The 18,333-nt window shown below is 37.5% G+C and overlaps 1 protein-coding gene across 1 annotated transcript; it reads left to right on the top strand.

Annotated features, from left to right (window-relative positions):
• Positions 1-1,723: 1,723 nt before the first annotated feature.
• LOC114200296 (olfactory receptor 2M4-like) lies at positions 1,724-2,651 on the top strand. The gene is given in 2 exon segments (XM_028092343.2): positions 1,724-1,893; positions 1,895-2,651. Coding segments are annotated over 2 exon segments (927 nt in total).
• Positions 2,652-18,333: the final 15,682 nt, after the last annotated feature.

Genomic DNA, 18,333 nt, shown 5'->3' on the forward strand with positions numbered 1-18,333 from the left:
AGGGAGAGGGAGAAGCAGGCTTCCCGCTGAGCAGGGACCCCAGTGCTGGGCTTGATCTCAAGACCCTGGGATCATGACAGGAGCCAAAGGCAGCTGCTTAACTGACTAAGCCAGCCAGGTACTCCCAAAATTTTGACTTTTAAACCTAAATCAAAAAATATAAGACCATGAGAATATTAGGAAAAAATACATTATTTCAAATTTGAAGTCAGGAAGTCCAAAAAAATTTTGGTAGCAGGATGGGGGGGGGAAGTGGGGCATGCTTTGGATTGAGTTTTGTTTGCTGTATAATTAATTTGAAACTCTAGGGAAATATCTATATAGTTTGATATTTTAGAGACAAGGCAAAATAAATGGGGTCTAGAGACCATAATCAATAACTTTTGAGAAACTTATAAATAATTATATTTCTAACCAGTTCTTCACTTCTCTACTGTCACCTCCTTGGCTTTACCCTGGTTCCCCTCGATGCTGCAGGTACACCCTTACTGGTCACCATGTTTGCTGATTAACACACCTAAGCAATCATACTTCAGTAAACATTAGACTTTCTCAATGTTAAGTCATTTCATGTCACTCTACATCTTTATGCTACCGCTTAAAATGCTTCCTTAATAATTGCTTAATTAAAAACAAATTTGAAGCAAATTTAATCTGACTCCCTAGGATCACATTACTCATACCTCTCCAGGCTACATTAATTAATTAATTAATTAATTGGTTAATTAATTCGTTAATTAATTAAGTGCTTTACCTATAACACACAAATACATCTGGTGTTCTGCCCCCTTGAACTGTAAAGGTTTGGGCATTTTATACATTTAGCCCTTTACTCGTTGTAGTGAAACATACCTCATTAGTTCCCAAAATGACACATTGAAGTGAAGCTTTTAAAGACCTGAAAATGAGGTTCTCTTTTGTTCCCTAGAAGTTTATATCACATGACTTAATAACGTTTTATTATAACATTGAAAAAAATTCTAGAAACAAACAAATGCATAAATAAAAAGCTCCCTTTCCCATACAGATTAACAAAAACAAAATTATTCTCAAAAGATAAGTGAATACTCTGTTCTTCCATAGGAAATATTTTAAAGGGTTCTTTGATTAATTAAGATAAGACTCCAAGACTTGGTCTGAGAACTGAAAGTAAAAACTTACAGTATTAAATTCTTCTCTAAATTAAGGTATACAGGTGTAATGATAGTGATACCATACAGACTTTCACTGTGCTAGTGCCACAATATGAGGAAGGGGCAGGATGGTACAGGGAATTATTACAACAGGAATTCAGTAGTGATTTAGGAAAACACCAACCTGGAGACGTGTTAGAACAAATTGAGAAAAAGGCCAATGAGGAATTTCTTGTGATCAAGGATGGACATAAAAATTCAGGAATAGGTTAATTATTTTCCTTCTAGGTTCTCTATTGCCTGTCTACCGGTAGGTACATAGTTTGACTCACAAGTTTCATATTTCTTATCTAGGAAATAAAGAAAATATTTTTAAAGTTGTTGCCTGTGACATTTGGAAAGAAAGAACTGGCAATCAGTGAACTAAGTCACAGAACTCTTTGTGACCAGATGGGAAATAACTAAAGGTCTTGTGCATGCATTAAATACAGTTCCCATTAGAGTGATTGCCATGGTGTACATTTGAAAACTAAATTAATAAATAATATTGTGGTTTTCCTAGGACTTCTAGGTAAGGCAAATTATCCAGAATGGTGTGGAGAAACCAGAACTTTAGCTCTGACTTCATCCTGCTAGGAATCTTTGATCACAGCTTCACCCACACCTTCCTCTTTTCTCTGGTCTTGGGCATCTTCACGGTGGCCTTCATGGGAAACACTACTATGATTCTCCTCATTTACTTTGACACCCAGCTCCATACACTTTCTCCTCAGCCATCTCTCCCTAATGGACCTCATGTTCATCTGCACCACTGTACCCAGGATGGCCTTCAACTACTTGTCTGGCAGGAAGTCCATCTCTCTGGCTGGTTGTGGAGCCCAGATATTCTTCTATGTGTCCTCACTTGGAGCTGAATGTTTCCTGTTGGCTCTCATGGCCTATGACCACTATGTGGCTATATGCCACCCACTTCGATACACCATCCTCATGAATCAGAAACTCTGTGCCCTCATGACTGCTGCTTCCTGGATCCTGGGCTCTCTTGATGGCATTATTGTGCTTGTAGAAGTCCTGTCACTCTCTTACTGCAGCTCTCTAGAAATTCATCACTTTTTCTGTGATGTTGCTGCCCTTTTCCCTCTATCTTGCACAGACAGCTCTGCTTTTGAAAGACTGCTTTTCATCTGCTGTGTGGTGATGTTAATACTGCCAGTCTCTGTGATCATTATTTTCTATTCACATGTCCTCCGAGCTGTCATCCGCATGAGCTCTACAGAAAGTCACCGCAAAGCCTTTACCACCTGTTCCTCCCACCTGTCTGTGGTTGGACTCTACTATGGTGCTGCCATGTTCATGTACATGAGACCAGCTTCTAACCACACACCAGACCAGGACAAGATAGTATCTGCCTTCTACACCATCCTCACCCCTATGCTGAACCCTCTCATCTACAGCCTCTGCAACAAAGAAGTGTCCAGGGGACTTCAGAAACTAATGAAGAAAGGAAAGTTAATGTAATTTTTTTTCAAATATAATTGAGTGCTCACTCAGGTTCATACTCTTCCAAGGAAGCTGGAATCCCTTGGCCATCAGAGGATGCTATAATATATAAACATCATGTGAAAAATAGGCTGTATTTGGAGATTAGCATAGGCTATTTTACTCCCAATGAATTTTAGTTATATTACTATTTATTAGTAATAAGTACTTGACTTTGAACCCAGTTATAAGTCTTATAGTTCTTTGCTGTGCCCAAGAAAAAATGCTGGAGTTGCAACACTGCTTTTGTTGAGTGACTTTTGCTTAAGGATTACTTACCTGGGAGTAGATAAGTGTTACCCTCCTTGAACCTGGGTATTGACTGTTTTATTCCTGACTCTTTACATAATTACAAACCATTTACAAGTAGGGATTTAGTATTGACACTTTCTCCAATCAAGTCTTATGTCTGTACAAAATAGCTCTTACTTAGATCACCACATCAAAAACTAATGATGTATTGTATGGTGAATAACAGAATAATAAAAAAACAAAAAAACAAAAAACCCAAAATAGCTCTTAGAATGTCCTACATATTTTTTTTCACCTTTAAATTAAAAGCGGATTTGTTAACAAATCCAGCTAAAATACCTTTGCAAAAAAATGCTTTGGCCTTTCTTCTAAATCATGATTTATCTTATGACTCATTCATCTTTATATTGCTAACTATAATCTATCTGAAGAAATTAGAAAACCCTTAGTTATTGGAATTGCTAACTATGGCTATATTATCTTATTATTTACTTTTTTTCAATTTTTCATTTTTTGTTAAGTTCAATTAGCTAAAATAAATTATATCATTAGTTTTTGATGTAATGTTCAATGATTCATTAGTTGCATATAACACCCAGCGTTCATCGGATCATGTGTCCTCCTTAATGCCCATCACAGAGTTATGCCACCCCTACACCCCTCCCTTCTGCAACCCTCAATTTGTTTCCAGCAGTCCAGAGTCTCTCATGATTTGTCTCCCTCTCTCATTTCCTCCACTCCAGATTTCCATCCTTCCCCTATGATCCTCTGCCCTATTCTTTATATTCAACATGTGAGTGAAACTATATGATAACTATCTTAATCTGCTTTACATATTTCACTTAGCATAATACACTCCAGTTCCATCCATGTCAGTACAAATGGTGGGGATTCATTCTTTCTGATAGCTGAATAATATTCCATTATTTACATAAACCAAATCTTTATCTATTGATCTGGCAAAGGACATCTTGGCTCTCTCCACAGATTGGGTTTTGTGGACATTGTTGTTATGAACATTGGGGTGCATGTGCCCCTTCTTTTCACTACATATGTATCTTTGGGGTAAATACCTAGTAGTGCAATTCCTGGGTCCTAGGGTAGTTCTACTATTAATTTCTTGAGGAACGTCCAGACTGTTTCCCAGAGTGGCTATACCAACTTGCAACCCCACCAACAGTGTAAAAGGCTTCTCTGTTCTCCACAACCTCACCCAGCATTTGTTGTTCCCTGTCTTCTTAATTTTGGCCATTCTAACTGGTGTAAGGTGGTATCTCACTGTGGTTTTGATAGGCACTTCTGTGATGGTAAGTGATGTAGAGCATTTTTTTATGTGTCCATTAGTCATTTGGATGTCTTCTTTAGAGAAGTGTCTGTTCATGTCTTCTGCCCATTTCTTGACTGGATTTTTTTTTTGGGGGGGTATTGAGTTTGGTAAGTTCTTTAGAAAAGAACTTGGACACCAGCCCTTTATCTGAAATGTCATTTGCAAATATCTTCTCCCATTTGGTAGGTTGCCTTTTAGTTTTGTTGACTGTTTATCTGGCTGTGAATTAGATTTTTATCTTGATGAAGTCCCAGTAAGTAGTTCATTTTTATTTTTTTCACTTTGCCTTTAGAGACATGTCTTGCAAGAAATTGCTGCGACCAGTTTTGAAGAGGTTACTGCCTGTGTTCTCTAGGATTTTAATGGATTCCTGTCTCACATTGAGGTCTTTCATTCATTTTGAGTTTATCTTTGTCCATGGTGTAAGAGAATGGTCCAGGTTCATTCTTCTGCTTGTGGTAGGCAATTTTCCCAGCACCATTTAATAAAGAGACTTTTTTCCATTGGATATTCTTTCCTTCTTTGTCAAAAGAGTTGGCCATAGAGTTGAGGGTCCATTTCTGAGCACTCTATTCTGCTCCATTAGTCTATGTGTCAGTTTTTGTGCCAGTACCATGCTGTCTTGATGATCACAGTCCTGTAATATATCTTTTTTAAAAGATTTTATTTATTTATTAGAGAAAGAGAATGAGAGAGAGAGAGCATGAGAGGGGGGAGGGTCAGAGGGAGAAATAGACTCCCCGCCAAGCAGGGAGCCCAACGTGGGACTTGATCCCAGGACTTCAGGATCATGACCTGAGCTGAAGGCAGTTGCTTAACAAACTGAGCCACCCAGGCACCCAGTCCTGTAATATATCGTGAAGTAAGGCATTGTGATGTCCCGAGCTTTGGTGTTCTTTTTCAACATTCCCTTGCTGATTTTAGGTCTTTTCTGGTTCCATTCAAATTATAGGATTGTTTGTGCCAGCTCTGTGAACAATGTTGATGGTATTTGGATAGGGATAGCATTGAAAGTGTAGATTGTTCTGGGCAGCATAGGCATTTTCACAATGTTTATTCTTCCAATCCATGAGCTTGGAATATTTTTTGCATCTTTTTTTCTGGCTTCCTCCATTTCTTTTATAAGTGTTCTGTGGTTTCTAGCATGCAGATCCTTTACCACTCTGGTTAACTTTATTCCTAAGTCTCTCATGGTTTTTGGTGTAATTGTAAATGGGATTGATTCCTTAAATTCTCCTTCTTCAGACACATTGTTTGTGTACAGAAATGCCACTGAATTCTGTGCATATTTTGTATCCTGCCACGTTGCTGAATTGATTTTTGAGTTGTAGCAATTTTGGGGTGGAGTCTTTAGGCTTTTCCACATAAACATCATATAATCTGCATAGAATGAGAGTTTAACTTCTTTTTGGCCTATTTTAATGTTTTTATTTATTTTTGTTGTCTGATTGCTGAGGCTAGGTCTTCTAGTACTATGATGAACAATAGTCGTGTTTGTGGGCATCCCTGTTATGTTCCTGACCTTAAGGGAAAAGCTCTCAATTTTTCCCCATTGAGAATGATACTCACTGCAGGCTTTTCATAGATGGATTTTATGATATCAAGGTATGTTCCCTCTATCCATATATTTTGAAGAATTTTAATCAGAAAAGGATGCTGTATTTTGTCAAATGCATTTTCTTCATCAATTGAGAGTTCTTCTCTTTTCTTTTATTAATGTCATCTATCAAATTGATTAATTTGTGAATGTTGAAACACCCTTGCAGCCCAGGAATAAATCCCATTTGGTCATGGTGAATAATCCTTTCAATGTACTCTTGGATCCTATTAGCTAGGATCTTGGTGAGCATTATGGCATCCATGTTCATCTGGGTTATTTTTCTGTAATTCTCCTTTATGATGGGGTCTTTCTCTGGTTCTGGGATCAAGGTAATGCTGGCCACATAGAAAGAGTATGCAAGTTTTCCTTCCATTTCTGTTTTTTGAAACAGCTTCAGTAGAATAAGTATTATTTCTTCTTTAAAAGTTTGGTAGAATTTGCCTGGGAAGCCACTTGGCCCTGAACTATTGTTTTTTGGGGAGGTTTTTAATTATTGCCTCAATTTAGTTACCGGTTTTTGGTCTCTTCATATTGTCTATTTCTTCCCCTTTAGTCTTGGTAGTTTATAAGTTTCCAGGAATGCATCCATTTCTTCGAGATTGCCTAATTTGTTGGCATATAGTTGCCCATAATATGTTCTAACAATTATCTCTATTCCCTTGGTATTAGTTGTGATCTCTCCTCTTTCATTCATGATTTAAATAGTTTGGGTCTTTTCTCTTTTCTTTTAGGTAGGTCTGGCCAGAGGTTTATCGATCTTATTAATTATTTCAAAGAACTAGGTTCTAGCTTTGTTGGTCTGTTCTACTGTTTTTCTGGTTTCTATTTTATTGATTTCTGCTCTAATCTTTATTATTTCTCTTCTCCTGCTAGGTTTAACCTTTATTTCTCTTCTTTCTCCAGTCCTTAAGTGTAAGTTTAGCTTGTGTATTTGGGATTTTTCCAATTTTTTGAGAGAGACTTGTACTGCTATATACTTCCCTCGTAGAAGCACCTTTGCAGTATCCCGTATGTTTTGAATTGACTGACGTGTGTTCATTTTCATTAGTTCACATGAATTATTTAAGTTATTTAATTTCCTGATTGACCCATTCATTCTCTAGCAGGATGTTTTTTAACCTCCAAGTGTTTGAGTTCCTTCCAAACTTCTTTTTGTGATTGAGTTCCAGTTTCAAATCATTGTAGTCTGAAAGTATGCAAGGAATGATCTCAATCTTTTGGTATCAGTTCAGACCTGATTTGTTACACAATATCTGATCTATTCTGGAGAAATTTCCATGTGCACTTGAAAAGAATGAGTATTCTGTTGTTTTAGAATGGAATGATCTGTATATATCTACGATGTCCAACTGGTCTACTGTGTCCTTCAAAGCTCTTTTTTCTTTATTGATATGCTCAGATGATTTGTCTATTGCTGTGATTGGAGTGTTGAAGTCTCCTACTATTATTGTATTATTATCAATATGATTATTTTGGTTATTAATTCGTTTATATAATTGGCTGTTCCAATATTATGGGGGATAGATATTTACAATTGTTAGATCTTGTTGGATAGACCCTTTAAATATGATATAGTTTCCCTCTACATCTCTTACTACAGTCTTTGGTTTAAAATGTAATTTGTGTGATATGAGGATTGCTACCCCAGGTTTTTTTTTTTTTTTTTTTTTTTGCGGTCCATTAGCATGGTAAATGCTTCCTTATCCTTTCACTTTCAATCTGGAGGTGTCTTTAGGTCTAAAATGAGTCTCTTGTAGAAAGCATATGTATAGGTCCTGCTTTTTATCCAATCTGATACTCTGTGTCTTTTTATTGGAGCTTTTAGCCCATTAACATTTAGAGTAACTATTGAAAGTTATGAATTTAGTGCCATTGTATTGCCTGTAAAGTACCTGTTTCTGTAGATTTTCTCTTTCTGGTCTATGTCACTCTTGGTGTCTGTCTTTGGTTAGAGTATCCCCCTTTATATTTCTGGCAGGGCTGGCTTGGTGGTCACATATTCTTTCAGTTTCTGTTGTTTCTAGAAGCTCTCTATCTCTCCATCTGTTCTGAATGACAGCCTTGCTGGATAAAGTATTCTTGACTGCCTGTTCTTCTCATTTAGTACCCTGAATGTATCTTGCCAGCCCTTTCTGGCCTGCCAGGTTTCTGTGGATATGTCTGGTGTTATTCTGATATTCCACCCTCCATGTCTCAGGAATCTTCTCTCCCTAGCTGCTCTCAGGATAGGTTCTTTGGGTCTAAGATTTGCAAGCTTCACTATTATATGTCAGGGGATTTATCTATTTTTATTGATTATTAGAGGGGTCTTCTCTAAACACATGAATGTTTATTTCCTTCCCCAGATTAGAGAACGTCTCAGGTATGATTTGCTCAAATATACCTTGTAGCCCTCCCTCTCTTTCCACACCCCCTTGGATCCCAAAGATTCTTACATTGGTTCTTTTCAATGCATCATTAAATTCTCAAGGCCTTTCTTCATGGGTTCTTAGTTGTTTTTCTCTCTTTTCCTCAACTCCCTTCTGAGCCATCAGCCTGTGGTCTAGATCACTTATTCTCTCTACTGCTTCATTGACCCTAGCTGTTAGAGCATCCATCTTAGACTGAATCTCATTCACAGCATTTTTAAGTTCTCCCTGATTATTTCTCATTTCTGCCCTGAGAGATTGTGTATTGTTACTTATGCTTTTTTCAAGCCTAGCTATTAACTTTATAATTTTTATCCTGAACTCTATCTTTGACATCTTGTGTATATCCATAATGATCAGCTCTGTGGTAGAGAATATTGTTTCTGGTTCTTTTCTTTGTTGTGAGTTCCTCCTTCTAGTCATTCTGCCCAAGGAAGAATGGGCAAATGAATGAACCAAATACAAAATATCAACCATGACCCAAGCACAATGTATCCTAGAAAAAATCAGAAGTGGTCAGAAGCCACCACAGAAAATCAGACAAAACCAAAATGCAACAAAACGTATATATATAATATATATATATATATATATATATAATATATATATATATATATATATAGGGTGGAAGAGACTATAATCTCATAGGGTGGACACAGAACACAGAAGGGTGGTCCTTTTATTCCTGATTGAATTTTTGTCTGTGTGTTAGAAGGCACTATCTCCAAAAATTGCAAAGGAAAAAACATTTGTAACTATATAAAAGTAAAATTGAATAGGGAGAAAAAGGGACTAGATTGAAACATATCTTTAAAATGTAGATGTGATAAAAATAAAGGTTAAAAAGTGGCTTAAAAATATGAGCTGGTAAAATAAGAATCTAGTTGAAATGAGAAAAATGTAAAGAAAAAAATGGAAAATTTTATTATTTATTATTATTTCTTTCTTTATTTTTTAAAAGATTTTATTTATTTATTTGACAGAGAGAGACAGCGAGAGAGGGAACACAAGCTAAGGGAGTGGGAGAGGGAGAAGCAGGCTCCCCGCCGAGCAGGGAGCCCAATGCGAGGCTCTATCCCAGGACCCTGGGACCGTGACCTGAGCCGAAAGCAGATGCTTAATGACTGAGTCACTCAGGCACCCCAGAAATGGAAAATTTTAAAATGAAGTTTAAACGAGTTGTGAGGATACACCTGGAGCTCAATATACTGTTTTTTCTTGGTGCTGGATTTTTACAGTCTCCTGGGATCCATAAGCTTGTCATTTACCTGTTCTTTCAGTCTGTCTTCTGGGGAGGGGCCTGCTGTACTCCTTCATAGGTACCTTTGCTTGGATGGAGTTGCAAGAGGGATGGGCTTAATGTAAGCTTGTCCTTTCTGTGGTTTTTATTCCCTGGCAGCTTTAAATGTCTCTTCAGAGGGACAGAACAAAAATGGCCTTGACTGGATATCTGGCCCAGAGCCACAGCATCAGGGTCTCCCTCTTCAATAAACTATACAGCTCAAACTGTCTCCACTTCTGTGTGCACCAAGCTCTGCAGAAACCCGTGTGTCATACCCACTGTAGTTCTCCTGGGGGGATTCCCAGACACCTGCAACCATCTCTGAGCTTTGTGTATTTGGGACTGCTAGTATTTATATGCTTGTGCCCATGAACCTTTCCCCACTATTCCCAGGTCAGGGCTGGATGCTGCCCTACTGTCCTTTCTGGGCCACTACCACTCTGAGACCTGTTGCCTGGTGGTGGGCACAGCCATTTTGACCCTCCCAGTGGTTGGTAAATGGCCCTCACAATACAGTCTTTTTCCAGGTGCTCAGGCAAAGAGCAGTATTCTTACAGGCCCGGTTCACACTTTACAGCAACACAAGCTGAGAGTCCCTCCTGGTCCACTGACCTTAACCAGTTTCTCTGCTCTGCTGCTTGGCCACTCTATTAGTTCAGGCACACTGATTCTTTCTGTGTCTCCTGGGATCCTGGGAACACAGTGACCCACCTAGAATTGTGCTTTTCCATCCCCTGAGCCCCTTTCAGAAAGAGATATCTGTCACTGGAGCAGATTTCTGAGGATACCAATTTTGTTCTCCATAGTTCTATCATTTCTGGTAGGCAGCTTATGGAGGCTCACTCCTGCTCCATTTATCTTCCAATATTTTCCCACAGCTTCAGGACTCCTCACCTCCTACCTTGCAAAAAGCAGTCATTTTTCTGCTTGTAGATTTCCACATATATTTTCTTACATTTCAGGCTGAATTCATAGGTGTTCAGAATGGTTTGATGGCTATCCAACTATGTTCAAGGACCACATCCTAGCTACAATTATTTTACTACAGCTCTGAAAAGTGAGTCCTTATAAACTATCTGACAAAACTATCAAAAGTTTTCATGAAAACAATTCACAGCCTCTCATTCTTTATATGCCAATCCCATTATTCCATGGAGTTCCTACAGTTTGATGTAGCCAAACTAATTAATTTATTGCAATTTGTATACCCAAAAAACCTACATCTTTAAAAATTGAAAGTAACCCTTGCCTGTTTCATAGATACTATCTTGATTTTTGTCTATATGATTTTAATCCAATCTTATTGTAGTATATTATTTCTCTATATAAGCATTTGTTTTATAAAAATGAACCTTATGCCTTAATAAACTCCACCATGGGTTATAATCTGCTGTATCCCTTTTTATCAAAATAGAAATATATTGGACAAGTAGAAAATTCTCAGTAAGTTTATACACTTGGTAATAAGTAGGAAACCACTGTCTAATCCAAGGTCAAAATTTTTGTTTTCTTTTAAGATTCTTATAACTTGGTTCTTAATTTTATGTCATTAATTCATTTGAGGTTTTTTTTTAATATGATGTATGATAGGGATTCCGATTCATTATTTTGCCAGTTGTCACAGTTTCATTATTTGAAGAGACTATGATTTCCACATTGAATTGTTTTTGTACCCTTGTTGAAATTGGTTGATGATTGATTGATTGATTAATTAACCCTTATGTTAATAATGCAATGCTTTGATTACTGTAGCCTCATTGTAAGTTAGAAGTCAGGAAGTGTGAGTGCTCTGTTTTTCTTGGTCAAAATTATTTTAGGTATGTTGGGTCTCTGGGATTTCCATATAAATTTTAGGATCAGCTTATCAATTTCTGGAAAAAAAAGAGCAGCTTGGATTTTTATTGAGATAATGCTGCATCTATATGTGAATTGGAGGGAATTTGTATATTAACAATAATAAGTCCTACAAATCATACATATAATATTTTTTAAAATTTTCTGTTTTTAGCATTTCTTTCATTTTTTGGGTAATTTATGGGTGTACAAAACTTTAATTTATGAAATTTTATGCTAGTATTTTATTCTTTTTGATACTATTATAAATAGACTATTTATCTAATTCAATTTTCCTATTGTTCATTGCTGGTATCAGTTTGTTAGTTTTTTGACATGCAGATAATTGCATTTGTTGAAATTTCTTTCCTATGTTTGATTATATTTCTTCCTCTTTTTATGTACTTTCTATATTTCAATAGAAATCTTTGTGAAGATGATCTCTTTCATGATTATATAAGTCAATAAGGACTCCTCACTGTTTATATCCAAATCTATATTTTTATGGTTTGTGTCCATGAAGGACACAAATTGACAGGGTCTCCTAGGGAATCCGCCTTTGAGATTGGAATATCATGTCTTCCTTTTGCAGACATATTTATGGTTCTCTTGATAAATATACTTTGAAGAGTAATCCTGAAGTAATTCCAAAAATATTTAGCTTGTTCCCACCTCAAATGTTGCCTAATTTCATTGTCTATGAAAAAAAAATCAGACTTCACTATTTCTTTCTTTTCTTGAATGTTACATAGTATGGCAAAAATTCTGCACTGCAATGTTCACAAATTAGCTTTGCCACTAAATATGTAATAAGGAGAAAAATAAATATAACTTCAATGTTTTGATTTGTATGGCTTTTCAATGAGATAAAAATGATAGTAATATAATAACTGTGAGAATGTGTTTACATACTTGTGGTACTTAGAACAGTTTACATACTTGTACTTAGAACAGTTTCTTGCACATAAATACATTGTAAGAATGAGATTTTTAATATGATGAGGCCTAAAATATATTGATATTGTGTTTTTTATACATGTGGACACACACACATACATAGCTATATTGTGTTTTTTATACATGTGGACACACACACATACATAGCTATATACATATGTATTGATTAAATTTCTTTTGTTCACACACATAAGCTTTAAAAATATATATAGTTTTATTTTATTTTTTTATTTTATTTTTTTACCTCCACTAATTAGATCATTTAGGTTTTATTTTTATTAACCCACATTATTTATTCTAATTGATAATGTTCTTTTTCTTCCATAGGTGAACTATACCCCTATTGCATATTTAACTGTTTAATATATTATTATAATAAAATTTAACATGTGCTAAAACACTGGCTTCTTAGGTGCCCATTTGATTTTCAATTGTGATCATTTATAACTGCAATCATTAATAATTTTGTGGAATTCTCATCCTTTGGAGTCATTTCCTTGCCTATCACTTATTCATTAATTCAAATGAATATGTATAGAAGGCAAAGTATACAATAAACAATGCACTTTTTTAAGGAGGTTAAAAGTGAGTACTGTATTATTTCTGATTTCAAGGAATTTTTAATTAAGCAAGAGAAATAAGTAGAAGCAGAAGAAATTATACTACATTTTTAAAGGTTATGATCAGTGTAATTCCCATGGCTGCCCAAATTACTCATCCAAATTCTAGGGGCTATTAATATTTTGGATGTTACTCCTGTAATTGTTTCATCTTATGGACAAAAGATATTTTGCAAATGTAATTAAGGTTAAAAGTCAATTGACTTCATTTGAGATCTTGCATGTTTGTGGCTAATCTAATCACATAAGTCCTTTAAAGTCAAGAGTTTTATCTGGCTGGTATTAAGAGGGTAATAAGGTATATTCAAATGATGAGAGGGATTTGGCATGCCATTGCTGTCTTTGAAGATGGAGAAACCATGTGCAAGGTGGGGGGGCTGGGAACTGAGAACAACTCCTGGTTGACAGTCAGTAAAGAAATGGTAACTTCAATACTATTGCCATGAGGGTCAGAATTCTGGAAACAACATGAATGAGCTTAGCAATGCATTTTTCTCCATAGCCTCCTGAGTAAAGCCAGTCTGCTGATGCCTTCATTTTGACTGTGAGAACCTACAGAGAGAATCTACCCAACTCTACCTGGACTTGACCTGTGTGACTGTGAACTAATAAATGAGTGGAAATTTAAGGCACTGAGTTAGTAGTTATTTGTCACACATGAATAAAAAAATTGATGCTACAGGGGCAGAGCAAGATGGCGGAGGAATAGGAGACCTGGATTTCATCTTGTCTCAGGAATTCAGCTGAATAGGGATCAAAACATTCTCAACACCTACGAACTCAACAGGAGACCAAAGAAGAGAGTAGCAACAACTCTCTGAACAGAGAAGCGACCACTTACTGGAAGGTAGGAAGTGTGGAGAAGTGAATCCGAGGCGATATTCGGGAGGATAGACGGCGGGGGAGGGGGCCTCTGTCGCCCACTTCTGGAAAGTGAGAGAGCCACGGAACACAAAATCGGAACTTTTAGAAGTCGGATCCCCTGAGGGACGTCGCTCCAGTGGCTAAGCTGGGGGTGGAACCCTCACGGGACAGTGTGGTCTCAGGACCCTCGGGGTCAAGAAAGACCAGGGGTGCCTGAGAACAGCACAGCTCCCAGGTATCGGAGCGGGGAAGCCGGCTGCAGAAACAGAGCCAGGCGCGGGCTCTCAGCTCGGGGTTGCCATAAACTGTGATCGGTGGCACAGTTGGGCCACTACTCCTCCAGCAGGGACCCAACAAGCAGCAGATCCGGGGAGACTCCCCTTCCTCCTCTGGGAGGAGCAGCGCGGGAGTGCACCGCAGGGATCTGCTGGGTTTGGAGACTCCACACAGGGTCAGGAGCCAGAGATAGAAACTCTCGGTCACAGGCCAGGTGAGCATGGAGTGCGGCCGAAGACTGGGGACACGGGACTGACTGCTTTTCTCTGTGGGCGCACTGAGGAGCGGGGCCCCAAGTTCTCGGCTCCTCCGGGTGGAGATTGGGAGGCCACCATTTTCACTCTGATCCTCCAAAGCTGTTTGGAGAGCTTGCAGGGAACAAAAGCTCCCGAGAGCAAACCTGAGCAGATTGCTTAGCCTGGACTGACAAGGGCGGGGCAATTCCGCCTCTGGCAAAGACAGTTGGGAACCTCGGCAACAGGCCCCTCCCCCAGAAGATCAGCAGGAACAGCCAGCAAGCCAAGACCAAGTTTACCGATCAAGGAGAACAGGAGAACTCCAGCACTAGGGGAATACTGCACATAGAATTCATGGCTTTTTTACCATGATTCATTAGTTTTCCAAAGTTAATTTTTTTAACTGTTTTTTTTTTTTTAATTTTTCTTTTTCCCTTTTTCAACCAACATCTTATCAATCCCTTTTTAAAAAAAAACATTTTTTATTTTTCTTTTGTAGAGTCATATTTTATCCCTTCATAGTAGTTACCCTTATTTTTGGCATATATATATAAGTTGTTCACTCTTTAAAATTTTGAGATACAGTTTCTTCTAACAGATCAAAATATACCCTAAATCACTGGTGTATGGCTTTGTTCTCATCTGCTGCCTGATCACATTCTCGCCCCCACTTTTTTTTTAAATCTTCTTTCTTTTTTCAAACAACTTCTTATCTTATCAATTCCTTTTATAAAATCTTTTATAATTTTCATCTTTACAGTCATCTTCCATCCCTTCATTGTATCAACCCTTATTTTGTACATATATAAGTCTTTCTTCCTTTAAAATTTTAGGAGGCACTTTCTTCTAACAGACCAAAATACGTCCCAAATCCAGTGTGTGGCACTGATCTATGCACTAGTCTGATCATATTTGATCATATTCTGTTTTTTTTGTTTTCTTCTGTTTTTGTTTGTTTTTTTCTTTTTTTTCCTCCTCTTTCTTTTTTCTTTCTTTCCCTTTCTTTTCCCCTGGTTTCAGGTCTTTTCTGATTTGTATAGAGTATATTTGCTGGGGACGTTGTTAACCTGTTAGCATTTTGTTCTCTCATTCATCTATTCTCCTCTGGACAAAATGACAAGATGAAAAAAATCACCACAGCAAAAAGAACAAGAGGTAGTACCCTCTGCCAGGGACATACTCAATATGGACATTAGTATGATGTCGGACCTAGAGTTCAGAATCATGACTTTAAAGATCCTAGCTGGGCTTGAAAAAAGCGTGGAAGTTATTAGAGAAACCCTTTCTGGAGAAATAAAAGAACTAAAATCTAACCAAGTCAAAATAAAAAAAAGCTATTAATGAGGTGCAAAAAAATGGGGGCACTAACTGCTAGGATAAATGAGGCAGAAGAGAGAATCAGCGATATAGAAGACCAAATGATGGAAAATAAAGAGGCTGAGAAAGAGAGAGAGAAACAACTACAGGATCACAAGGGCAGAATTCGAGAGATAAGCGATACAATAAGATGAAACAACATTAGAATAATTGGGATCCCAGAAGAAGAAGAAAGAGAGAGGGGGCAGAAGGTATATTGTAGCAAATTATAGCAGAGAACTTCCTTAATGTGGGGAAGGAAACAGGCATCAAAATCCAGGAGGCACAGAGAACCCCTCTTAAAATCAATAAAAATAGATCAACACCCCGACATCTAGTAGTAAAACTTACGAGTCTCAGAGACAAAGAGAAAATCCTGAAAGCAGCTTGGGAGAAGAGGTACGTAACCTACAATGGCAGAAACATTAGACTGGCAACAGACCTATCTACAGACACCTGGCAGGGCAGAAAGGACTGGCAAGATATCTTCAGAGCACTAAACGAGAAAAATATGCAGCCAAGAATACTATATCCAGCTAGGCTGTCATTGAAAATAGAAGGAGAGATAAAAAGCTTCCAGGACAAACAAAAACTAAAGGAATTTGCAAACACGAAACCAGCCCTACAAGAAATATTGAAAGGGGTCCTCTAAGCAAAGAGAGAGCCTAAAAGCAGCAAAGATCAGAAAGGAACACAGACAATATACAGTCAGAGTCACCTTACAGGCAATACAATGGCACTAAATTCATATCTTTCAATAGTTACTCTGAATATAAATCGGCTAAATGCCCCAATCAAAAGACACAGGCTATCAGATTGGATTAAAAAACAAGACCCATCAATATGCTGTCTGCAAGAGACTCATTTTAGACCCAAAGACACCCCCAGATTGAAAGTGAGGGCGTGGAAAACCATTTACCATGCTAATGGACACCAAACGAAAGCTGGGGTGGCAATCCTTATATCAGACAAATTAGATTTTAAAGCAAAGACTGTAATAAGAGATGAAGAAGGACACTATATCCTACTTAAAGGGTCTATCCAACAAGAAGATTTAACAATTGTAAATATCTATGTCCCTAACATGGGAGCAGCCAATTTTATAAGGAAATTAAATAAAAGCGAGGAACACATTGACAACAATACAATAAGAGTGGGGGACTTTAACACCCCCCTGACTGAAATGGACAGATCATCAAAGCAAAAGATCAACAAGGAAAAAAAGACTTTAAATGACACACTGGACCAAATGGACTTCACAGACATATTCAGAACATTCCATCCCAAAGCAACGGAATACACGTTCTTCTCTAGTGCCCATGGAACATTCTCCAGAATTGATCACATCCTAGGTCACAAATCAGGTCTCAACCTGTACCAAAAGATTGGGATTATTCTCTGCATATTTTCAGACCATAATGCTTTGAAACTAGAACTCAATCACAAGAGAAAGTCGGAAAGAACTCATACATGGAGGCTAAAGAGCATCCTACTAAAGAATAAATGGGTCAACCAGGAAAGAAGAATTAAAAAAATTCATGGAAACCAATGAAAATGAAAACACAACTGTTCAAAATCTTTGGGATACAGCAAAGGCAGTCCTGAGAGGAAAGCATATAGCAATACAAGCCTTTCTCAAGAAACAAGAAAGGTCTCAAATACACAACCTAAAGGAGCTGGAGAAAGAATGGCAAAGAAAGCCTAAACCCAGCAGGAGAAGAGAAATAATAAAGATCAGAGCAGAAATCAATGAACTAGAAACCAAAAGAACAGTAGAACAGATCAACGAAACTAAGAGCTGGTTCTTTCAAAGAATTAACAACACGGATAAACCCCTGGCCAGATTTATCAAAAAGAAAAGAGAAATGACCCAAATCAACAAAATCATGAATGAAAGAGAAGAGATCACAACCAACACCAAAGAAATACAAACAATTTTAAGAACCTATTAGGAGCAACTCTCTGCCAGCAAATTAGATAACCTGGAAGAAATGCGTGCATTCCTAGAGATGTATCAACTACCAAAACTGAACCAGGAAGAAATAGAAAACCTGAACAGACCTATAACCACTAAAGAAATTGAAGCAGTCATCAAAAATCTTCCCAGAAACAAAAGCCCAGGGCCAGATGGCTTCCCAGGGGAATTCTATCAGACATTTCAAGAAGAATTAATACCTATTCTCCCGAAACTGTCCAAAAAATAGAAATGAAAGGAAAACTTCCAAACTCATTTAGGAGGTAATACTTTACCTTGATCCCAAAACCAGACAAAGACCCCATCCAAAAGGAAAATTACAGACCAATATCCTTGATGAACATGGATGCAAAAATTCTCACCAAAATACTAGCCAATAGGATCCAACAGTATATTAAAAACATTATTCACCACGACCAAGTGGGATTTATCCCTGGGCTGCAAGGTTGGTTCAAGATCCGCAAATCAATCAACGTGATACAATACACTAACAAAAGAAAGGACAAGAATCATATGATCCTCTCAATAGATGCAGAAAAAGCATTTGACAAAGTACAGCATCCTTTCTTGATCAAAACTCTTCAGAGTATAGGGATAGAGGGTACATACCTCAATATCATAAAAGCTATCTATGAAAAACCTACAGGGAATATCATTCTCAATGGGGAAAAGCTG

The sequence above is a fragment of the Eumetopias jubatus genome, unplaced genomic scaffold, assembly GCF_037043125.1.
Source record: "Eumetopias jubatus isolate StellerSeaLion01/CBP00866 unplaced genomic scaffold, mEumJub1_p1.0 scaffold_5, whole genome shotgun sequence".
Taxonomy (NCBI): Eukaryota; Metazoa; Chordata; class Mammalia; order Carnivora; family Otariidae; genus Eumetopias; species Eumetopias jubatus.